This window comes from Prionailurus viverrinus, chromosome A2 (assembly GCF_022837055.1).
Source record: "Prionailurus viverrinus isolate Anna chromosome A2, UM_Priviv_1.0, whole genome shotgun sequence".
Classification (NCBI taxonomy): domain Eukaryota; kingdom Metazoa; phylum Chordata; class Mammalia; order Carnivora; family Felidae; genus Prionailurus; species Prionailurus viverrinus.
Genome location: NC_062562.1, coordinates 166,307,536 through 166,332,695, shown reverse-complemented (window position 1 = coordinate 166,332,695; position 25,160 = coordinate 166,307,536). Strand labels below are relative to the sequence as shown.

Genomic DNA, 25,160 nt, shown 5'->3' with positions numbered 1-25,160 from the left:
TCCTGAACCTCACCCTTCATTACCACCCTCTTCAAATATCGCCTTCTTCCTGAACTTCCTCACAAAAGATCTCTCTCTCCTCCAAGCTCCCACAGCCCTTATTTTTGAGACATTCATTGGGGCAGGTGTATGCACATTTTTGTGGTAGGTTTTTGCTACAGATTTTTGTGTGTTTTTTTCCTTCCTGAGAGAGTTCAGACTCTTTCTTCTACTTTTGTTATTTCGTGAATAGTACCAAATAAGTAACTTGGTTCTTAGTTCACACTTAACATACGTCGGTTTTTTTTTTTAATTTTTTTCTCAACGTTTATTTGTTTTTGAGACAGAGAGAGACAGAGCATGAACAGGGGAGGGGCAGAGAGAGAGGGAGACACAGAATCTGAAACAGGCTGCAGGCCCTGAGCGGTCAGCACAGAGCCCGACGCGGGGTTCGAACTCACGGGTCGTGAGATCATGACCTGAGCCGAAGTCGGACGCTTAACCGACCAAGCCACCCAGGCGCCCCAACATACGTCGTTTTAATAATTTTTAACATTCATCCTTGATATAGTAGCCATGAATTCCATGAGATTTATAGAATGACTACATTTATAATGTCACTGTCTTTAAGCTCAAGAAGCATGAATAAGAATTATGAATTTTAATATATGCCAAGTATTTCTACCTAGTCAACAATTATATAAATAAATTCAAAGCATCCAAAATGGATTTTTTCATTGAAACATATTGCATCATTTAACAAAATGACACAATGAGAATTAGAACCTGGGAAAAATAAATTATGTAATAGGTAGTTACTTAGAAAAAATTTGCAAAGCAAAACTATGCACTTTCTCCCTTACAGTGACTTGCTTTTCCAAGAACAAATATAAGTACCTGGTGTCAGCAGTATGACCGAGGTGACAATCAAGGAGCAGATGACCAGAATCACAAGGAGTGCAATCGCTATTCCCTTCCAATTTCTTTGTGGAGGATTACTCCCCACCAGCTCCTGAAAACAACAACAGAAAAGAGAAATCCAGTGAGTGAAAACATGAAATCAACCTAATACATACATTCCATTTAAATTCCATTTAAATCCATTTAAATTCCACTGAGACACAAAACAGCCAATGAGGCACATCCTCATCCCTGAAGTTATGATTAGTTCTTTTTTCCACCCTTCTGCTTCCTGCTCTCATCCCTGTACCTCGGCAAAACCTTATCTCAAGAATGAATGTGGTATTATATTACATTTACAGCATTTCTGTGAACTTAATGTCTCTCCACCAAGCACACTAGGTCCTACAGCACACAGGAACTGGGGCACATCTCTGCACTCTAGCCAACCTACTAACCCCCACTGAGTCAAACCCAATATGATTAGTACTCCAGCTCCAACTCCTCTCTCATTTTCCTTTTCATTTAGATCCACACGGTTACCAGACTCAAATATTTATTCAGCACCTACTGCGTGCCACATTTAATTAAACTCTACACACTGCTCACTATCATGAGCCTTTTCTTCCTTCTATAGCATCTCATACAAGGCTTCGAGATTCCCCAGGTCTCTTCACTGGGTAACTCACTTATACCTATTCTAGATTTTAGTCCCTCCAGGGAACCAGGGTTCGGACAGGAGGAAGAATCGGGAGACATTGCTAAAGTGTGCTAAAGGTTAGACAGATCTAGGAAATTAACCAGGCATACTGGCTGCTGAGACCAAGCTTTCAGTTGCTTTCAAATCAGGATGGTCATGTAATTTACATTCCAAGTAGAGATCCTTTGAAAGACAAAGGAGTTAATATCTATAATTAATAAATGTGAGTTTATATTGATAATTATCATTAATTATACAAGAGCACCTGAACCTCCCCAGGACAAATAAAGACATATGGTCACACTGCAAATGATCTACTGCTCTTTCTGCCCATACACAGATCACAAAATCTTCTTTCTTATAAAGGTCCCCATGATTATAACTCATATTAACGCCAGGTCAAGATGAAGTAGAATAGAGATGGTCTCAAAAAGTAGAGAACACAATACCCGAATACAACTTCCTCCAAAACTGAAGGTTCGTTAGAATGTAGCACATTTTTACAAGTTGAAATAAAGGTAATACCAAATGTAGGATGGCAAATAATTAATTATTTGGAATGCAAATATTCAATTTTGGCCCTATAGGTTATCAAATTAAGAAAAATTATGAGGGCCATTATGGTCTTAGCAAGAAAGAGTTTCATAGTTGTTTAGAAATTTCCACCCATCTTATTTGCTATCTAGAACCGATCTATTAAGTAGTGGCTTTTTAGCACTTAAAAATGATGAAAAGTTGTACTGAGTTGCTCTCATTTCTTATTGGATAGGTTTTCTATGTGAGAAAATCAGTAGCCAATAACAAAGACAAGTGATCAGATTTTGCTGATTCCACAGCTTTTCACTTTGCCCAAGTTTACAAGGAAAATTTGAAAATTCTCCAAATCTGTGAAAAGCATAAATCTTGAAGCAGTACTATTCATTCTACCAATGTAGTGTACATAATCTCTCACACACCCTTGAACACTGCTCAGATTTCCATTTTTTTTTAATTTTGTTTTGCATTTATTTATTTATTTTTGAGAGACAGAGAGAGATAGAGTACAAGTGGGGGATGGGTAGAGACAGAAGGAACAAAGAATCTGAAGCTGGCTCCAGGCTCTGAGCTGTCAGCACAGAGCCCAACACAGGGCTTGAACTCATGAACTGCGAAATCATGACCTGAACCGAAGTCGGACGCTCAACCGACTGAGCCACCCAGGTGCCCTGAACACTGCCCAGATGAAATCCCAGGGTAATCATCAAACCAGAATACTAGAATAGTCAAGACCAAATCCTATTCAAGATCCAGAATGACAAAATGTTATTGTCTTCATGAGGTCAGATAATTGATCTCTTTCAAATCTTGTTTTTAATACTACTCCAGAATTCTAAAATCTGTTTTAAACACATCTATTAGATGCACTGGTCAAAGTTCATAGGCAGAAAGAAGACTAAGACTTTTGCTTTGTGTCAATTTCTTGACCAGCTAGTAGTGTAGCAGAAGTGCACTTGAACCCATGTTGCAGTGACAGAAGCCCTTCTGGGACTCAGTGGGCCCCTTCCTAGCCCAAACGCATCCCCAATGGGATATCCAGGTCTAGGCTAGATGGGGTCACAGATGAAATAGAGAGTGTCTGCCAAGATGACCAGAGGATGGAAATGTTTGCAAAACATGTCACGGGAAGTAGGCTTGAAAGAATGTTCAGTCTCAAAAGCCAAATACCTAGAGTCTTCACTGGAACTGTCACATGCAAGAGAGAGGAGACTTATTCTGTATAGCTCTGGAAGGTAGAAATTGTTTCAGTACAATTTCAAAATTCCCAAGCACTAATATTGCCTAACAACAGAATGGGTGGCTTTACCAAGAAGTGAGCAAGATGGTGAACACCTAACAGGGATCCTGGAGGTCCACTCCCCCAGAAAGGAAGGTGGAAATAAATGGTCTTAAAAATGCTCAATACAGTAAAAGTCCTATGAACACATATAGGATGGAAAAGAAAGATGCAAAGCTGTGAAGTTGCTCCTCTGGGTGGAAAATGAATGGGAGTCAAGAGACTTCTGGAAAGGGGCAAAGGCTCTGATTCCTGCATGTTCACTGGACTAAGAAAATATTTTTCACAGAAAACCAACTTAGTATATATTATTGAATGGGAGAATGGACAGTAGATAACCAAACAGGCATTGACAGCATAGCTCACTCAAGTGAAATGATTCTGGATCACTACATCATTTCTTAAAGACAGGTGCACCATATTGCCTTCCAGGCATCATTCTTACACACTGAAAAAAGCAGAGAAATTTTACCCACAGGAAAGGAGACATTCTTTATTAAATTCCATTTTCATTTGCCAAATCTCGCTTTTCACAGTACAGTAACTTTTTTTAACTTACATAAAAAATACTGTAACAATAATAATAATAGGAAACAAATTAAGGAGGAAACAAATCATGAATAATCTTGCTAATCCAAGAGAACAGAAATGTTCATTTTCCCCATTTTCCTTTCTAGTCATGGTCTATAAGCACATTTAATTTCTACTTGGGTGTAATCAGAATATAGAGACAGTTTTTGAGTTAGAATGCAGATTAATATGCGCTTCCTTGAACGTCTCATTTAGCTCCCCAGATTCAACTGACTTCCTCATCTTAACTTGCAGGAGCTGACTTATTGAAAATTTGAGTAGAGCTGACCCTGCTTCCCATGAAGGACAAGAGAAGTTAATAAATTATCCCCTGAAATGTTAAGCTTCAGTAGTGTATTTCTCAGCAGAATTATACATTTTTGCCTAGAATGGTGAAAATGAGACTATAATACATTCCCTGTTCTGCTTGGTACCACCACATGCATATCTCAGAGATCCAGTAAAATGGAAGAGCATATTAACAATTAACCATTTGGTGTAACAAGGTGAACAAAGTTTCTATCAGTCCATCTATCCATCCATCCATCCATCCATCCATCCATCCATCCGTCTACCCATCCATCCATCTGTCCATATGTCCATCAATCCATCCATCCACCCACCCACCCACCCATCTATCCATCCATCTACCCACCTACCCATCCATCCATCCATCCATCCATCCAGCCAGCCAGCCAGCCACCTACCCATCCAACCATCCCATCCGTCTATCCATTCATCCATCCATCCACCCACCCATCCATCCATCCATCCGTCCATCCACCCATCCACCCATCCATCCATCCCATCCGTCTGTCCATTCATCCATCCATTGCCAAAGACAAGCTCTAGCAACCAGGGGTTCCTGAAGGAAGAACGGCATCGGTGAAAATAAAATAAAACTAAAATAAAAAACTGGAAAATAAAAAACTAAAATAAACTAAAACTAAAATAAAAATGGATACAGACAATAGCAGTGTGTTGAACTGGCCGATTTATTGTAGTAAATGTGACATTATATATGCTAGTGATTTCCTTGTAGCATACGTCATCTATGTTTTTCTAACATCATCTAATTTTGAAAATGTTCCTATGTATAAACGACCTTTAAGAAATAATATGGTGATTTCCCCCTAACTTTCCCACATACCCTTTGATTATAGATTAATTTCTTACATTATTCCATTATGCATCTGCGTTTATCTATAATCTACAAAGCATTTGATTTGCTGTTCTCGTGAAAGGCCCTCCATTTCTCAATATCTCAAATGGAACAGTGACAGGGACATGACCTCCTAACCACATGAGGCCAGAAGAACAATGTGTTTGCCTCAGTCTGAGGTGTCAGAAAGGGGCTGAAAAGGCCTTAGAAACCCATGCCTCATACATTCTCAGAGAGACAATGCACCTAGGAACCAATGAACCATTCTGTAGCTTAACAAACTAGGTTCAGTCATCATCTGGAATGCCTCTCGGGGGCCAGGTGGGCCTAGGGGTTGAAGTCACCTGTGCCCAGAGATACACTCCTTAGTTACCGGAGTGGGGCTTTCAAATCCATATGTCTCTCCTATACAGGCCCTCTTTGCTGGCAAAGGTATGAGGCCATCCTTCCTGCAAGTAGAGGAGTCTCCACAGGGGATGGCAAGGGCTAAACGTAAGGCTGCACAATTTCTTGTGGAACCTTATTTTCTTCCCTAATGGTTCTTTTCCCAGGGGGCCTGCCGAGGGCAATTCCCCAACAGACAATACCCGAGGTACTTTTAAGGCCAAATTACCTAAAAGCAGGAGTACAAGAAGCTTCCCTGTCAGAGGGCTGCCTTGCAGTCACCAATCCGTCCACAGCCTGGGCTTTGCCACTCAGGCTGGGATAGTTCGGCTTCCAGCAATCCATCCACCCACCCACCCATCCATCCATCTGTCCATCCACCCACCCACCCATCCATCCATTCGTCCATCCACCCACCCATCCATCCACCCATCCATCCATCCATCCATCCACCCACCCACCCATCCATCCATTCGTCCATCCACCCATCCATCCATCCATCCATCCATCCATCCATCCACCCACCCACCCACCCCATCCATTTGTCCACCCATTTATCCGTCCATCCATCCATCTGCCCATCCATCCATCTGTCCATCCAACACATGTTTACCCAGGTCTTACTCTGCCATCCCTGCCCTGAGAATGTTGGGCACAGCGGTGAACAAAACAGACTACACTGTCATCAACCCAGCAAGCTGAATGGCTTTCATTTTTCCGTATTTCCTCTCTTGTTCTCTAGTGCAGGGATGAGGCACAAACAATGAACACATAAACCCAGTAAGAGAAGAAAAAAGCAGGATAAGGGAGTTGGAGGGAGAGTGCCTTGTAAGCTGTTTGTATATAAGGTCGTCAGAGAGATTTCCTAATAAAGTGACATTTGAACAGAAACTCCAAGAAGTGCAGCTGGGAGGAAGGAAGGACATCAGGCTGTTATGGGCTGAGCTGCGTCCCTCCTAAATTCACATGTGGAACCTCTACCCCCCCACCCCCAGTGTGATGGTATGTGGACAGAGAGCCTCTGGGAGGCAAGGAGGGTTACATGAGGTCAGGAAGGTGCAGCCCTCAGGACAGGATTAGTGTCCTTATAAGAAGAGATACCAGAGAGCTTGCCTTCTCTCTCTGTACCCATTTGCGAAGAAAGACCATGTGAAGACACAGCAGGAAGGCGCCATGAAAGGTCTAAAGAGAAAGGCCTCGTAAGACACTACAGCACCTTGAGCTTGGATGTCCAGTCTCCAGAACCATGAGACACAAATCTCTGTTGTTCAGCTGCACATCTCTGACATTTTGGGAAGCCATGCTTAGTTTCCCAGGCACAGTTCATCATTCTTCCATCTGGACACAACCGTGACTCTTTGTAAATGCTCTTTGGTAACATTACTGCACTATTCAATGATGTACTTAATTCCCGTGCCATCACCAGGCAGCAAGCTACTTAAGCTTGCCTTGCCTTGCCTTGGTGTGCTCGTGTTCCCGCATTGCCTTGGTGTGCTCGCGTTCCTGATGCCTGGTATAGAACGTGGGACACCACAGCGTTCCAGGACTGTGTGCTAAATGAAAGAACGGATGCCCGAATGCCTTTAGAAGAAGTAACTTTATTATTTGCTGGCACCTCTGGCAGAAAAGCCATTGTCGATTGATGTGGAAAGCAAGGCATTAATACAAGCCCAGCTCCACTGACGATGCCATAAATAGCAGTCGGTCTTAACAGACGTAATGCAAACTGACATCTAGAGTTGGCAATTGCCTTGTCCCTAGTGATATAATTGGTGCTCGCATTTGTTCTTAACTCAGGCAAAAAGAAAACAAACAAACCCAACCAAATGAACGAGAAATAAACTCAACCTTTTCCTGGGTTGTTTGGTTTTTCTCAAATCTACAATTCATGGTTTCAGAACGTTATTATCTTCATAATCTGTGATTCGAGTTTGATATTTTACGTGCCAGTTGTACAACTGAAATGGGAGACGTACAGATTAAGATGATAATTGAAGACCCACCGTGTTCTGTGGACGGATTAAGCTGGGCCACCTGAGCCACCAGGCCCTGCCCGTCTGTGTCCACACCTGACCCACCTTATCTTGTCCTGAGCTCCCCCTCTCCCACCGCATTCCCCTCGCTGACTTTATCACACCCTATGCCTCATGATAAGGAGCAGAGATTCACATGAAGACGCTGAGGTGATCCTTTAGAAGTTAGAGAAACTGAAAGCTGCCCGGGTGGAAAAAAAGCAACGAAGGGGTGGGTGGAAGACAAAGGGAATCCAGGGCGTGAGTGTTGGGACTACATGCAAATGTGTGTGGCGGCATACTATGATTTATGCAATGTATAGACACGTAAGGTTTTGCCTTACTATCTATTGCCAGTCACTACCAGATGATGCTTCCGTGCCACTTGATTGACAAATGGGGGAAGAACCCAAAAGCACGCCAAATTTCCAATACTGTATGAAGAAAGGAAACGCAGAGGAATCACATCCCTTTTGGCCACTTCCCCCAAAGACGGCAAAGCGGCATTTTATCTTCCATTGGATGCCCGGAGGAGGGTGAGCTGGGTTGCAGCCACCTCACTCTGCGACAAAGCACACATCCCCACGTGGCAAACACCCACCTTGAATGTTTCAGGTGGACCTTGAGGCATGTTTGTTTTCTACAACGTAGGTACGGCCACACACAGCTAGTGAGACAGAAGGAGCCCCCCTTCTGGCTGAAGTGGGGGGAGAAGACGGTTTCTGCCGCACACTAAGGTCTCTCCCTAAAGGAGCCCCGTGACCGTGGGAGATCAGCGTGGGAAGCTGCGGGCGCGGGAGCAACCAGGGTGGTCGCAGGAGAGCAGGGACTGCAGGGACAGTGGAGGTCCCGGCCCTGCCAGCCTTGCTGGGGACAGCTGGCAACCGTGCACTTTATTTCCCTTTGCTAAAGGCGGAGGGGTCGACCAGATGGCCCACTCACTAGGGAGGAAGGAAGCGAATTCAATTATTTTTCTCACAATAGTCCGTCTTTGAGCCAATCAATCTCCTCTTCACCCAGGCAGCTTTCCGAAGTATATTAAGAAGAGAAGACGGTTTCCAGCTCCCAAAACTGAAAAAGGCCTTCCTTGGGATATAACTCGATCCACGTTTAGGTAATTGATGGTTTAAAATGTTTCCAGAGGATACACACGAAGCAGCAGCTCATCGGACTTCACGGTGTCGGCCAGAGTCGAAGACGCCAGCCAGCGTCTGAAGGGGCAGAACAGAGCTCCCTGTCCAGCAAAGCTCCCTGGATCCTGAGCAGGGACAGTCCTCCTGCTCCCTGAGACACTCCCCTCCTCTGGGACTGCTGTGCGGTGTCTCCTAAGTCCTCGTGATGCTTTTCCTAGTTGTGAGTGTAAGAGGTGGCTGAGGGCTGTGGCCACAGGGTACTGATTGATGCTGACTCCCTGTCAGTGACTCTGCTCTTGACTGCAGGGCTGGGGCGGGCTGAGCAGCCATTTCGGAAAGACAGGAGCAACCAAGGCTGTGGGGGGTGAGGGGGGCGGCGCTGGTGGTGACAGATGGACTCTTACCCTTCAAAAACTTCTACTGATTTCACTAATTAGAAATTAAATCTGGTTGACAGGCCCCACTGCTGAGGTCGGGCAGTTAATTAAGAATCGCCATTATCTTACGGGAAAGGAGATGGTATCCCCCCCCCAATTCTGCCACACGCACTCTCGGGTGCCCCCCCCCACCTTGCCTTTAACACCCCTCCTGCTCACACCTGTGAGACACCTCCTCCGTGTCTCACAACTCAGGTTCTCTGGGGCTGTCCACCAACCATTCTGTATTTGCCTCATGGACCTATCTGGAATCCGCTCTCCTTTCCTCCTCTGAATTTGGAAGCCTCCGAGGTTGACTATTTTGCATAACGTGACTCTGTGCGACCGCCTGAGGGCACGGCACTTTGCCGCCCGTCACTGAGGCAGCTGTCAGCCCTGTACCTGCGGTTCAGCAAGATTGTGTGCACAAAGCCAGCTCCCACTCCATTAGCCCTTCTGGGAAATCAAAACAAAACGAAGCAGGCAAATTATTGACTGTAATTATATATCTTCTAAAATTTCTTCATTATTTTTTCTACTTTAAATTCCACACCAGGGCTCCCATTATTTTAGGCTTTTCAGTTTAATTGGCTGTGTTTAATCGCTTCTTTATGAAATTGACTCGAAATGTAAGTTATTCTTACCTTCGGAGCTCAGTCTACCTCGGATCTATTTTGATGTAACGTTTTAAAGGTGTCGTGTTTAATAAATCACCAAAAGCAACGGCCCTGTGACCTGATCACAGTGAGAAGAGATCTCACACGGTATCGTGCCCAAGAGAAGTCCCTCTCAGGGAGAATACTGGATGTGAGTTGCAGAATTTAAAATTGAGCATCTGTATCTTTCCATGTTGCTGCGAGGGAGAACGTCTTACGATCTTCTTCAGATAACGGCCGACTTTGCACAGACTCCCCGAAACCCACAGGCAGTTTTGAGACCGATTGGTCTACACTGGGCAGCATTTTGGCAAGCTCGACTTCCCAGTGTCAAAAGTCCCCTCAGGCTCTCAATAAATATTAAGTATCTAACAAGCCTCAGAGGCAAGAGCTACCAGCAATTTAATGGCGGCAACAAAAATAATCTGAGCTCGGTTTTTCCAAAGGGCTTGCCCCCCTGTTACAATCTTCCAGCACTGCACAGAAGCCTTTTGAAAAGGGCCTGGGTCGAAATGATCGCCACTGCCCTCCTCCTCCACCCATGGGGGCCAGAGCCGCGTTTCTGCACCGCGAGCCCTCCTCTCTCCTCCTCCGCCACGGGGGTGGCCCAGCCTGGGTCAGAAATCCACTCGAGGGTCTCAGGTGGGGGATCCAACTCTTCGGACTTATTCTTGCTGGCTGTCACGAAACATGAGATCAGATGAGCGTAGGGGGAGCGCCCATTTCTGCGTGGGATATGGATTCAGAAGGAAATAGAGCAGGTTTATGAGAAGTAGGAATGGGAGAGGTGGAGAAGCAGAGACAAGAGACACATAAAGGGGGTCCCTACTGGTTTTCCATTTCTTTTTATTTTTTAATGTTTACTTATTTTAGAGAGAGGGCATGTGTGAGCACGAGTGGAGGAGGGGCAGAGAGAGAAGGAGACGCAGACTGTGAAGCAGGCTCCAGGTTCCGAGCCGTCAGCACAGAGCCCGACGTGGGGCTCAAACTCACAAACCGCGAGATCATGACCTGAAGTTGGATGCTTAACCGACTGAGCCACCCAGGTGCCCCTGGTTTTCCATTTCTTGACTTAATTTTCCTCCTGAGGCATGAATGAATTTTTCCCTTAGATTTAAATAAGACATTTCTATTTCTTTAGGAGATATTTTATCTAGTTTGAGTCCTTCTCTAAAACTTGGGAACAAAGAAGCTGAACACGCAGCATGCGGTGATGCCCGGTCTGGCGGTGCAAACTCCTGCCAGTGTCCGTTTCCAAGAAGGCACTCGTGCTCACTAATGAAGTCACACGCTCCAGGCTCCAGGGTCTGTGGCACATTCGGCCAGAACTCCACTCAAAACCCAGGTGAAGGTGAAGATTGTAACTACTCACTGGGTTTATAATTTCAAAATAATCAATTTACTAATTTGACATGTGATTTTATTTGAAAAGCTCTGTTCTTCCACTACTATAGTTATCTTTACAGCAAAATCCTGAGTGAAATGTAGCGATGACCTCAAGCGATCCTCAAGGATCTACCTACACCTGTCACCATATATCAGCAGTGGAGTGCAGCCCCCTCTGTGACAGGAGGGGGCTAGTTCAAGATGCTATAGCAAATGGTAGCCAAGACAGTTGGTACAACATCATGTTCATGAGTCTTGAAGACGCAGTCGCTATTTTAGGTATCAAATTACTCAAAAACAAAGCTCCAGTATTTTTTAAGTTTTTAAAAAAATTTTTTTTAAGTTTTAATTTTTTAATGTTTATCTTTGAGAGAGAGGCAGAGTGTGAGTGGGGGAGGAGCAGAGAGAGGGAAACACAGAATCCAAAGCAGGCTCCAGGCTCCGAGCTGTCAGCACAGAGCCTGATGCAGGGCTCGAACCCATGAACTGGGAGATCATGAGCTGAGCTGAAGCCGGACGCTTAACCGACTGAGTAACCCAGGCACCCCTAAGGTTTTTTGTTTTGTTTTTGTTTTTTTTTTAAGTTTACTTATTTATTTTGAGAGAGAGAGAACACAAGGAGGGGAGGGGCAGAGAGAAGAAAGAATACCAAGCAGACTCCGTGCCATCAGAGCCCAGTGTGGGGTTTGAACTCACAAACCGTGAGATCGTGACCTGAACGGAGATCAAGAGTCAGATGCTTAACTGACTGAGCCATCCAGGCACCCCAAAGCTCTAGTGTTTTTAAACTACAGCTGGCCTAGAATCGGATATATTCAGCAGGTCCGTATTTATCAGCTCTTTCTGCCATCAAAAACGGCATTATCGCAGAGTGCAGTCTCATGGAAAGACATACAGCATCAGCGAAGGTATTAGCCACAGAAACGTAACCGATTAGCAGTCTATATTGCACCCGCAAGTTTCATCCCTCTGACGTGTAACCTAACACACGTACAGGTTCTGAAGTTGGGGATGCAGACATTTTGCGGGACGTCTTTACGTTGCCACTACGCCATGTAGTGGAACGTTTCACGTCAATAGAAAAACATCCATCCGCACACGTGCACAGCATGACCGAACCTCACAGATACGATTGTAAGTGTCAGACACCGAAGAATATATCATGATTTATTTCATCCATGTAAAACTGATGGCCCTAGGTTGTAGAGAGCAGCAAACGCAGGGCCAAAAAAACCAAAAAACAAACCAAAAAAACAAACCAAAAAAACTGAACGTGGGGCAAAACCACACTATCAGTGCAGGGTTCACGCTGAAGTCTAAGAAGATGAACAACAGAGGAATTTCCGTCAAATGCAGCATGCTGCAGCGCTTGGGGGGGGGGTGCCAAATGGAAGGCAGGGGCAAGGTGCAGGGCAGTACGCCCTCTCTCCACCCAGAGAGAGGTTACGGGGCTGTTTCAGGTAACAGGCTTACACGTTATGGAGTTTCTGCGTCGTACTATTTCACAGTGGCAAACGTTGACCATGTGGGGGGCACGGTAACTGCGGCTGCAGGCGCGGGCCAGGAGTGAAGGAAAGGGCTACTTCCCCCGCACTCACTCCAGCAGGAGGGAGAGACGTCAGGCCACTGGAGTGCCACCCTGGGATGAGCTCTGTGCCCAGCCAATCGGGGTGCTACAGAGGGTATAGTGATGCTATGGGTACCAGCTTTGATTGGGGACCAGGGGGGAGGCCCGGGCTCTCTGAGGAAGTGGGATTTACTTTCAGATTCTCGAAGGATGTGCAGGAGCTAGCCAGGTGAACAGCCGGGAAGGGTTTCTCCATTTGGGGGAGCACCGTGAGGCGGGCGTGAGACCTGGTGCAGAGTCACGTGACGCAGGCGCAGGGAAAGCAGCCCTAACGCCGCACCTGCCTTGTTGACAACGCCGCGTATTTTGTGTTTCGTCCAGAATGCAACGAGACATCACTGGAGGATGCTGCAGGCCACCTCTAATAACTTCTAGAAGAAGGCAGGCGTTAAGTTTTCAACGTGTTTGTTGACATCAGGAAAAGAGCACGGAGAAAGCCTGGGATTGGTTACTTCTCCCGCTGTGCCTTAAAATGTATCGATTACTGGGACAAGGTGGACTCAAGTACCCTAAAAGGTAAAATATTCACATAGCAAGTGTCCAAATTATCAGGAGAAAATAAACTATGCAAACCTGAGCACGGGATCCCCATCCCGCTGCTCCAGTCTATTGTCTAAATGTATTTTCTTTCTAATATTTATTCACCGTGAAAAGTTCTGACATAAATTTCTTTTATGTATCATGGACCATTTACTATAAGGAAAAGGTAGCAACAAATTACAAGACCAATGGTGCATATATCTCAGGATGGTAAAACAGCCTTCTAATCATTGTATTTCCATATTCTGGAGGACAACACATGACTTGAAGACGGCGAGAACAAGTTTTAAATAACGTTTAGCAACTGACACATGGCCATCGATATTCATCACGTCAGCCCGTTGGGTGCACATCCCCATTTCTGTTTTACTGGCTCATTTCCTTAATCTTCCTCATTAGCGGCTCTTGTTTTTTCATAAAGGCACTAAAAACACAACAAAGATGGCAACTGGCCTAAGAAACCTGAGAGTGGACCCAAGCGGAAAGCGCCACTCTGCGTGGTCCCTGCCTTATGTAGATGGTCACATGACGAAGCCCCAGCGAAGCCAGCCGCCGCTAGAGAAATTACCGGAAGGGTCGGCCCTGGTGCCGTCTGTGGGGGTGACTCAGAGGAACATGCAGGGGGTTCTTTCTCTCTGCCTCTGTTTCTCTCTCACAAGCTGTTAGTAGCCCCGGAATCCAAGACTTAAATGAAAGCCTCTCCCCTCTGGAACAGCCAAGAGCACAAAGCAACAGCAGACGAGAAGTTTCAGAGTCTACGCGAGCGCTGATCAAAAACGCTGGAGACACACAAATATCCGGTGGGGAGTTCATCATTTCTCTGAAGGCTTACTTTGCAGATCAGAAGACAGAAGCGCTTTGATTAGCAAATGCTAAGCTCTCAACCACACCCCTGCACAGCCCAGGTGAGCAGCTCCAAATAAAAGGTGGGGGAAGAGAGCAGAAACAGAAAGAAATGAACGTGAAATGCACGGAGGGGAGACCTGCAGAGAAGGTCAGGTACCATCAGAGTGTGAAGCACACGGACCCCAAAGGCGCAGGAGGAACAATCTACTGGGTGAGGCCAACGGCCTGGACTTTGGGGGTGGGGCGACCTGCCACCGCGTCACAGGCCTGCAGGTGCCACACTGCGCGCAGGGTACCTGACCGTCTCTGGAAGGCCCCCTGAGTTGGACTTGTCTCCTGCCATGCCCCTGACTGACACAGTGTCCAGGAAGTTTGCGACACCTACAGTGAGATGATGCAGCATTTATCAACCGTGTCACCCGAGTAGCCCTTAGCAGAGATCGTGCGCTTTACGATTAAAGAGCAAGTTCCTCCAGGGAACCTTGTCCCAAAGCGCCACATACAGCCTTTCATATAGATCCTAAACGAAGAATTGCTTTACTGATTGATTAAAATGCACTTTTCTTTAATCCCTTAAAATACACAGCCTGAAAGTCTTGCTTACACCGCAGCGGTCTCACATAGTGGCAGCGAACAGTCCGTACGTGACCTTCAACATTCCCGTCACACGTGTGAAGGTTCTCACGTCTGTCATGGGGTCTGTACTCGCTGCTGCAAGTACTCAGTGACATCCTTGACAGTTGGACATTGCTTCGTTCGAGACTCCTAAGAGACGTTCGACTTTCCTGACTGGTGCGTCCCTCTAGCAGATGAGAAACCTTAATAGTTTTTTGGACGGTTACTGCTAACTGAAGAGGTTTTAAGGAAAGCTGACCTTCCTGCTCAGGACATGAGCATGTTAAGAGGCGCAAATGGTTTCTACCTATTAAAAATATCAGCGGGATCGTCCACACGTGCCTGATATCCCAACCGCAAATCTACATTCTCCGCGACACTTTACAACTGCATGAAAATTAAGGGTTTGTGATGGCAGTTTTTCAAATGCAAAACTCTCTTCGCGGGCCTATTAGAGAATGGTCTGGAAACACGCCCAAGGGGAATTCTGGCTTGCACTCTTACACGGGGCCAATGCCAAAAGCCTGCCCGTTGACTAGCTCCCTTCACCCTCGGTGTCCATGCACCTTTGGTACGAAGCAGCTCGCACCCGTGGACTTCTCTCTCCCTCGTCACAAATAACCTGCATGACTGAGTGACTCCATTACCAAGCAGAGAACTCGCTCTATCTTATGACAGCCCACTCTTGTGTCTTGTATGCTGCTGCAAACCAAAGTTCAAAACCAAGCTCAGCATACGTAAGCACTACAATCGACTAGAACCTACTGGTAAATGAAGAACTAAGAACAACGAAACTCAAATGGATTGTCAAATCCGTTGCAGCTGCGAAAAGGCTGTTCCTCTAAATACGACCAAGTTCTAGGCTGATGTCAAGAAAGGAGAGTATCTTATAAAAGATTACCGCATCATCCCAACATAGTCCTGTCCCCCCCACCCCCCAAAATGTTGAGGGATACGTCAAGCAAATTACTCAGAGCCGTAATATCTGTACCAATGAACAGTGGCCGTGGTCAAGTGGGGGCATCAACATTCCCTACCAGGAAGTGTGGACGCTGTGTTCTTGTAAAACACCAACTTTAAGGGGAACATCCAATGACACCTGTTACAAAAGACCAGCCAACTTAGTGCCTGGAATTCACCAGAACCCAATCACTTAAAAGCAGATTTAAGAAATATCATTGGCCATTAGCCTGAAAAGATAAACTGCTTTGACTATCATTTTTAATGATTCACTTCTTTGAATTACTTGGACAACAGAAACTACTACACGTAGACACTTGCCTATTACTAGCCCCACTTTTCCTTCCCAGGCAAGTGGCAGGGTGGAGAGGCCAAGTGTCTGTACCGGATGAGATCCAGTTTCTAGGGGGGATGGAGGGCGGGATGCAGGAGCGGACGGGTGCAGCCTGCAAATGTGGAGCACAGAGCTGAGGGGAGCTGGAGCCTGGGCCATTGGGCAGACTCTGGGAGAAATGGAGGGTCCTAAGTACCAACTGCAAGGAACTGGTTCTAAAAAGAAGGAAGCAAAACAGAGCCAGATGCCACGTGCTGACTACAGAAACCGTGTGAGAACACTGGAGCGAGTGGCATCGAAGAGTTGCCTAAGTGATCTCTGCTGGGTAGGGCTCCTCCTGGGGGGCCCCAGAAGAGGGCAGGAGGGGAGCTGAGGGGCCCCGGCCTTGCTGCAGCAGCCCCGAGTGGAGCGCAGGCTCCCTCCCTCCCACATGTGCTGCCTGCACCCCTGCATATATATGTAGGGTACCGGCACCTGTGCATATCTGTAGGGCACGTGTGGACATTCCCACCTGATGTCCCTGGCCCTAGCAAGCATCCTTGGGAGCTGTTCTCAGAGTACCCTCCTTTCCTGGGAACGGGTGTGGCTCCTGCAAACCTTGGCAAACTTTCTTTCTCATCTCCACATGGTCAAACCTGCCTCCTCTTCCCAGCCCAGTGCAGACGTCCCTGCCCGCCCCCCGCCATCCTCATCCCTGGAATAACACACTTTCTTTCCTGTTATTTCCCATAGGATTTTGACAGCACTTCCCTCTTGAGGTATGTCTCCTCATCTTGAAATGTGGTGGCTCGTCTCCTGCCGAGTGCTACTGAGTACACACCTTGGGGACAGGACCGCATTAGGACCCATCATCGCAGGACCAGAGCCCGGGGTGTTTTCACGTGTTTGACACTCAACACTTGTTTCCTGAATGGAAAAGATTTAACCGAATCTTTGGTACTTAAGTGACCACGTTGGTCGCTTGGGCTGCTATAATAAAGTATCATGGACTGGGAGCTCGCACAACAGAAATCCGTTATGTGGTACTTGTTTTTTGGTCCTTGTTGTTTGTCAGACTCAACACCCAAAACCCAAATAATCCAGTGAAGAAATGGGCAGAAGACATGAATAGACACTTTTCCAAAGCAGACATCCAGATGGCTGGCAGACACATGAAAAGGTGCTCAACGCCACTCATCATCAGGGAAACACAAGTCAAAGCCACACTGAGATACCACCTCACACCTGTCAGAATGGCTAAAATGAACAGCCCAGGCAACAACAGATGTTGACGAGGATGCAGAGAAAGGGGGAACACTTCTGCACTGCTGGTGGGAATGCAAACTGGGGCAGCCACTCTGGAAAACAGTATGGAGGTTCCTCAAAAAATTAAAAACAGAACTACCCTACGACCCAGCAGTTGCACTACTAGGTATTTATCCAAGGGATATAGGTGTGCTGTTTCGAAGGGACACATGCACCCCCATGTTTATAGCAGCACTATCGACAATAGCCAAAGTATGGAAAGAGCCTAAATGTCCATTGATGGATGAACGGATAAAGACGATGTGGTTTATATACACAATGGAATATTACTCGATGATAAAAAGAATGAAATCTTGGCATCTGCAACATTGTGGATGGGACTAGAATGTATTATGCTAAGCGAAATTAAGTCAGTCAGAGAAAGACAAATGCCATATGATTTCCCTCATATGTGGAATTTAAGAAACAAAAGAGACGACGGTAGTGGAAGGGAAGGAAAAATGAAATAAGATAAAAACAGAGAGGGAGGCAAACATAAGAGGCTCTTAAATACAGAGAACGCACTGAGGGCTGCTGGAGGGGAGGTAGGGGTGGGGGTATGGGCTAGATGGGTGATGGGCACTGAGGAGGGCACTTGTTGGCATGAGCCCTGGATGTCGTATGTAAGGCATGAACCACTGGCTTCTACTCCTGGGACCGATACTACACTGTATGTTAACTAACTTGAATTTAAATACATTAATTTAAAAACCTGTTGTTGCTGTTTTTTATTTTTGAGAGAGAGAGCGCACACATGCACGAGCAGGGGAGGGGCAGAGAGGGGGACAGAGGGTCTGAAGTGGGGTCTGTGCTGACAGCAGAGAGCCTGATGCGAGGCTTGAACTCACCAACTGCGAGATCCTGCCCTGAGCTGAAGTCCGATGCTTAACTGAGCCACCCAGGCGCCCAAAGTATTACAGACGGGGGCTTACACACAGACACTTCCTTCTCGAGGTTCTGGAGCCCGTGAGCCTGGGATCACAGCACCAGCACGGCTGGAGTTAAAGCCAGCTTCGAAGCTCACACACAGCCACTTCCCACTGTGCCCTCACCACGGCAGGGCCTGGGGAAGCCAGCCGCCTGGCCTCTTCTAATAAGGGCACAATCACACACAGAGGGCCCAGCTCCAAATGCTGTCACTGTGGCAGTTAGATCTCAGCACCCCAAACACTCAGATCCTACAGTGATGGCACATTGCACTCAGGGGCTCGGCTTTCTAGGCGGTGCACGGGGCTGAGACACCTGGCCACACAGAAGTGAGGGTGACAGGCAACACGTAGGGAGGGTCTGGAGGGCCTGCTGCAGGGGAAGTGATCCGTGGGTAGTGCCCATGACACATGTCACCGTATGAGCACAGTACCACAGCGCGCCTCTGCCGTAGACACTAACGTGAACATAGCACGGCCACTCCACAGTGCCAACACTTCCTGCACGACCTACCTCAGTCACCTGACCTGACAGCAGAGTGCTGTCCGCTCCCAGAAAAGCTCATCGGTCCACAGGGGAGATGCAGCAGGCTGTTTGAGGGTCGGAGGCTGTGGGCACAGCCGGGGCCTGGAGGCGGGCACAGCCGGGGGCAAGAGGTGGGCACAGCTGGGGCCTGGAGGTGGGCACGGCTGGGGCCAGAGGTGGGCAGACGGGGCTGGAGGTGGGCACAGCCAGGGCCAGAGGTGGGCAGACGGGGCTGGAGGTGGGCACAGCCAGGGCCAGAGGTGGGCAGATGGGGCTGGAGGTGGGCACAGCCAGGGCCTGGAGGTGGGCACAGCCAGGGCCAGAGGTGGGCACAGCCTGGGGCCTGGAGGTGGGCGCAGCCCAGGGCCTGGAGCTGGACACAGCCTGGGGCCTGGAGGTCTAATTTGTTTTAGGGGTGCTCTGCTAAAAAGGGGGTGTTCAGAATCCATAAAAATTTAGGCTGATTTTTCTATCTCTAGAGGCCAACAGTCACAGCTGATTTCTGACTTCAAAGTTTCTTTTCAATAATATTCTAAGTATTTTGTGAAATTCTATGAAGAATTCATACTTTTCTGTCAGAAAGGACGGCCTGAACTCCAGAAACCAGACAGCACCGGCCAGAACCCCTTCTGCGCTGGCGGGGACATTAATAAACGCCAGGTCTGCCGACAGGACAGGCCAAGCCACCCGACAGCCCTGCCACTGTTCGCACATGTGACATAAGTTGCCCGTGACGCTCTTCATCACCTGAGAGAGAGGTAGACGTTCTCCAGATGGCGGGAGCTGCCGCCCTACATCGGTGTCCACCTGCTTCCGGGAGGGGCTCTGGGCTGTCGGGCCGACACCGTCTCGTCTGTGACTATGGACTGTGGAACTCATTTCCACGTGTCTATGACAACGCTGCGTCTTCTGATCACATGCATGTAAACAGCACCCACGTTACCACACGGGTGTGAACCCACCTTATCGGCCTCAGCATTTCATGGCGTGAAGTCTCTTGAACGGGTTACAGAAGGGAGTCGTATCACATGGCCGTCCCTCAGAAAAGACGAGTTAGAGAGGCACCATCTACCGCGGGAACCCTCCAACGTCCCAGCAGCAGAGTCGCTGTGGCTTTTCAACACGCAGAGGGGTGTGCAAACAGCTGGGCCTTGCAGAGCTGGGTGCCAGGCCCAGCTGGCCACTCTATAGCTGTGTGGCTAAATTTTCAGAGAAGGCCTTAATCTGCTCCTGCTTGGATCCTACTGACAATCTCAAATGGATTTCATAGAACCCATTCCATTTGATCGAAACAAGGGTAAGACAAATTATCCTTATCTTACGGATTCGGAACTTGAAGCTCAGAGAGGTTAAGTGATGTGCTCAAGGTCACACAGATGTGAGGCAGCCAAAAGGCAACTGAGGCCACGTCTTTGAGACCTAAATCATGTTTTTTGACTCTGTCATCTGGGGAAACAGGCTAGATATTCTTGAGAATTATTTCTAGCTTTAGAGTGCAACGCTTCTGTGAATACTCACTCACTCTGTATTAGCAAAACGTCTAATTTGTTTTAGGAGTGCTCTGCTAAAAAGGGGGTGTTCTGAATCCATAAAAATTCAGGCTGAGTTTTCTATCTCTAGAGGCCAACTGTCACAGCTGAGTTCTGACTTCAAGGTTTCTTTTCAATATTCTAAGTATTTTGTGAAATTCTATGAAGAATTCATACTCGCCAACTTTCAACAAAATTCTCTCAACAGAAGTTATGCCAAATTTTCCACTGCCTCTGTCATTTGCCAAATCATTCATTCAAACTTGGCAACACAGAGCTATACATTTATCGAGGCTTCTTTTATGTGACTTTACTTGGCCGTAGTATTAATATGATATAAAATGCTCATAGTTTAGATTAAAAGATACAGCAACTGATTTAGAGTTTCCATACCACTCACATCTAAGGTCTGCTTTATAAATATTCTGCTTGTTTGATCTTGTAAATCAAGATCAACTCTTGCAAAGAGTTGCAAATCAACTCTTCAAAAAGCCACCCCTGGTTATCCTGTTTATTCCAACACTGAATGAGTGTCTGGTATTACAGTCTGCTGCTTGGGGTTCCACAATGGCCACAGAAGCAAGGGACAAGTGGTTTCCTTCCCGGGACAGCTTACAATTGAAGACATAAGAGACCCTCATGTAAGAGTCACCCAGAAAAAACAAAAGATGAATTAGCATTGATGTGAATGTGAGCTCGAGAAGAAGAGTAGGTTTTACTTCAATTCTGTTATTGATGAAAACCAATGTCTAACGACCAAATTAAAATACGTAGATGTTTACAATACTTTTGCTAAGACTGATGTGCAGTATTAGGTTAGCATGGGCAACATGCTTCAACCGAGGTCAACCTCTTCTGAAGGCTTGAAGTTGTTTTCAAATCACGGGACCTTTTGAGTACAATATTATTCAGCTTCTAAAAGGGACTTTATTTCTAAGAAGGAGAGAGAGAGAGGAAAGAAGGAAGGATGAATGAACCCCACAGAATAGAGAGGACACATCCATCAATATCTCAACTACACGTAAAACCTAAGAGATAATGCTTAAATTTATCACCCCAAAACTACTGTCGAAAGCATGTGAATTTTAGTTCATCTCCAGACTCTTCAAAACCATTTCAAATATAAAACAACACAGAACGCACTTCTCCCTCACTTGAGAACATTAACGATAAAGATGATAATGCATGTGTCCATGTAACACCTCCCACTTAAGGAAGACAGATAGAGGGGAAAACGAAATGAAAATGAGGCTAAAAAATAAAATTGTTTACAATATTAGTAATGACCTTTGTTGCTGTCTTCATGTGCATAGAGACCTTTACCAAAATAATTTCTGATTAAAATAAACCTAGTGTTGAACCATGAATTAAGAGCATTACTAGAAGAATTTTTTGGTCAATCTCCCTTATTACTCTCCTAACAAACAAATTCAACTCCTACTACAGATAACGATTCTCTTGGAATTTTGTGTTCAACGACGATCTATTCACACATTTTTCTTCAGTGTTTATGGCTCTATTTTTCCTTTTTTTTTTTTAATTTTTTTTTCAACGTTTATTTATTTTTGGGACAGAGAGAGACAGAGCATGAACGGGGGAGGGGCAGAGAGAAAGGGAGACACAGAATCAGAAACAGGCTCCAGGCTCTGAGCCATCAGCCCAGAGCCCGACGCGGGGCTCGAACTCACGGACCGCGAGATCGTGACCTGGCTGAAGTCGGACACTTAACCGACTGCGCCACCCAGGTGCCCCTATTTTTCCTTTTTAAAAAATCTTAAGTTTATTTATTTATTTTGAGACAGAGAGAGGGAGAGAGCACAAGCATGGGGGAGGGGCAGAGAGAGAGGGGGACAGAGGATCCGACGTGGGCTCTGTACTGACAGCAGAGAGCCCTACGCAGGGCTCAAACTCATGAAATGTGAGATCATGACCTGAGCCGAAGTTGGACGCTTAACCTGAGCCACCCAGGCGCACCATGGCTCCATTTTTCAAATAACCCACTTAGCTGATGTTTTTCCAAAATCATCTCTCAATGGCTTCACATGTCTCTCCAATACTTCCTCCCGTGACCAAGGAGCCAGAGCGGTATGACCTTGACCCTACGACACTCTTCCTTTGTGTGTCTCTGGACCAAGACAGTGAAGGCTGTGCAGGGACCACACACTGCAGAAGCCCGCCGACCACATGTCCTGACCATAACCTTCCAGAAGGGCTGAGACGTGCCCCCATCAAAAGAAGTATGGCCAGCATGGAATGAGACCGAACACAGGATTTCCTACATTTCGCTGTTTCTACTGCAGAACTGTGCTCTCCTCTGAGGTCATGCCACGCCATCACTGTAACTCATCAGATTCCCACAAAATTGTATTTGGTAGGCCCTCAACCAAGTAAAGAACTAAAAGGTTTTATTGTAAAAGTTCTTTTTTGAACATAGATGCCGGTAGTCCTACAGTTAAGTGGTTGGTTTTCCACCCCCTACTCCATACTGTAATAAAAAAACACATGTTAAACTTCTGGCTTGGATAGTCTCCCGCTGGCCAGATTTATGCTGGATGAAGAGCTCAAGTAAGAGGGTGACACCAGTGACTGTCCTGGAAAGATGGCATGGAAAGTGGAATCTAGCCCGATATATCCAGGATTTCAGCTCTCTGCAGCAGCACGGCAGCTGAGTCCAACCTAAAATAGCATCTAAGTTTTTTGTAGTAAAATCTCATCTTTTGTTTTAGCTCTGTAACACTTAAACTCATTGTCAACCAGTGTTTAAAAATACACACGATTGTTTTCAAACAAACCTAGAGATGAACGAGGAGGAAGAGGTTGCGGCCACTTGAGCTCACCACACTCCTGGATGCACCCACCGCTGGCAAGCCCGCATCAGGACAAGACTAATGTCTCCCCAAATTGTGACAGATGTGCCACGGAGTCCAAACCAGGGCAGTGTTCAGAGCTGGGTGGCTGAGCTCCTGAAGGGAAGTGGGTTCAGGATTTCCCGAGTTCAGGAGACTCAGCCTAAGCTAAGCCTAAAACGTTTATGTCTCAATATTGACAGCTCTTTTTACCAGTTCAAATCTATTTTAGGGGTTACCAATTTCTGTTCAGTGTTATCCTCAAGGGGTTTAGGATGAAAAATAAGAACACTTTTCAATCCATTTCTGGAAGGTACCCAACGTGTATGACTGCGGTCTGTTAAAATCCGTATCTGATCCTTTGGTAATAAGACCACGAATCAACCCCCAGGACAACACAATGACTTGTTTGAGGCAGAGGGCAGGTTTGATGAGTGAGTCTATCAATCTGCTTAAGGAAAGAGTAAGTCGTCCATCTGACAACTTAAGCTAGGATTCATCTATATTTAATTACACGATACAGAAATAATTAACTTCAAATGTGCATGAAACTGCATGGGCACCCGAGATAATAACACATCAACGAGAACACAATAACCATGACCAAGATATTACCCCTCAGGACCTTCACCTCACCCATAGGGAGACCTTGAACTTGGAGGACTCTCAAAGGGACGACAGAGAGGACATAACCCTTACTTTACAAATGAGGAGACCGACAGAAAAAACATTCTTTTAAGCGTCAGTAGATTTGCTTAACATCACACAGTTGTCAAGTGGCAACTACTAGATCCAGAATCCATCCGAATTCCTAATCTGGTTCTCTGTGCACTGATAAGCATCCTACCATCATGTATCACGATTATAAAGCAGAACTTGGTGTGAGATGGGTCCCTCCACAGGCTGTCACAGAACTACACTGGAGGAAAATTACTTCATTGTAATTTCCATTTTCCCTGGGGGTAGGCAGACTACTGGTCCCCCAAATATGTCTGCATTCTACTTCCTGGAACTTGTGAGCTATGTTACATGGCAAAGGGGCAGTGGGGCAATAGGTGGAACTAATGTTTCTAATCAAACGACCTTAAACTAGGAAGGGTATCCTGGACTGTGCTATCCTGGTGGGCCCAATGTAATCCTAGGGTCCATAAATGAGGGAGGAGGGAGGGGTGGAGAGTTGGTGTCAGTGACAGGCTCAATGGCCACTGCTGGCTTTGAGGATGGAAGGGTCACTGGCCAAGGAAGGCAAGTGCCTCCAGAAGCTAGAAAATACAAGAAAACAGATTCTCCCCTGGAGCCTCCAGAAGGAGCACAGCCCTGCAAACACAATGAGTTTGAGCCAAGTGAGACACATTTCAGACTTCTGACTTTCGGAATGTGAGATAATAAATGTGTATTATTTTGAGTCACTAAATCTGTGGTAATTTGTTACAGGTGCAGTAGAAAACTAATGCACCACCTAGGGATTTTCTTTGGAAAACTTCCTCTTTTCATCGGCTGCAACCTTAACCTAAAAAACAGATCTGTGTGAGTTGAGACAAATATCGTGTCTTTAATGCGGAGAGGTTTCTAGGCCAATGGCACACACTCACTGAGACTTTCCAGTGGTGTGCAAGACAGAAGATCATAGGAGAGAATATCATTATTTTTACAGTCTGGTTGGATGAGCTCTAAAACTTTTATATGTGTCCACACTGGTGGGAAATGTGATTACCTTCCTTCCATATAAAACACACACACACACACACACACACACACACAGAGAGAGAGAGAGAGAGAGAGAGAGAGAGAGAGAGAGAGAACAAAAGACCATAAAATAAACTCTACAATGAGTCTATGGCAATCAGGGACGAGCAAATTCTCCACTTTTCTTGGACTCTATTATTTCCTGGATGTAACTCTCATTTTTCCTACCATTGAAGGCATTTGTGTAAAGTTTGGAAACATTTCATCATCACTTTTGAATAACCTATTTTGCTTCCTGGATTTTTGAATAGAGAATAAACTCACAATCAA

General features: G+C 46.2%; 1 protein-coding gene across 1 annotated transcript in view; it reads right to left on the bottom strand.

Annotated features, from left to right (window-relative positions):
• DPP6 (dipeptidyl peptidase like 6) overlaps window positions 1–25,160 on the bottom strand; it is a 713,986-nt gene that overhangs the window by 364,649 nt on the left and 324,177 nt on the right. The window contains exon 2 of the mRNA XM_047850332.1: window positions 877–991. Within this exon, the coding sequence (XP_047706288.1) occupies window positions 877–991 (115 nt within the window). The remainder of the gene's footprint in view (window positions 1–876; window positions 992–25,160) is intronic.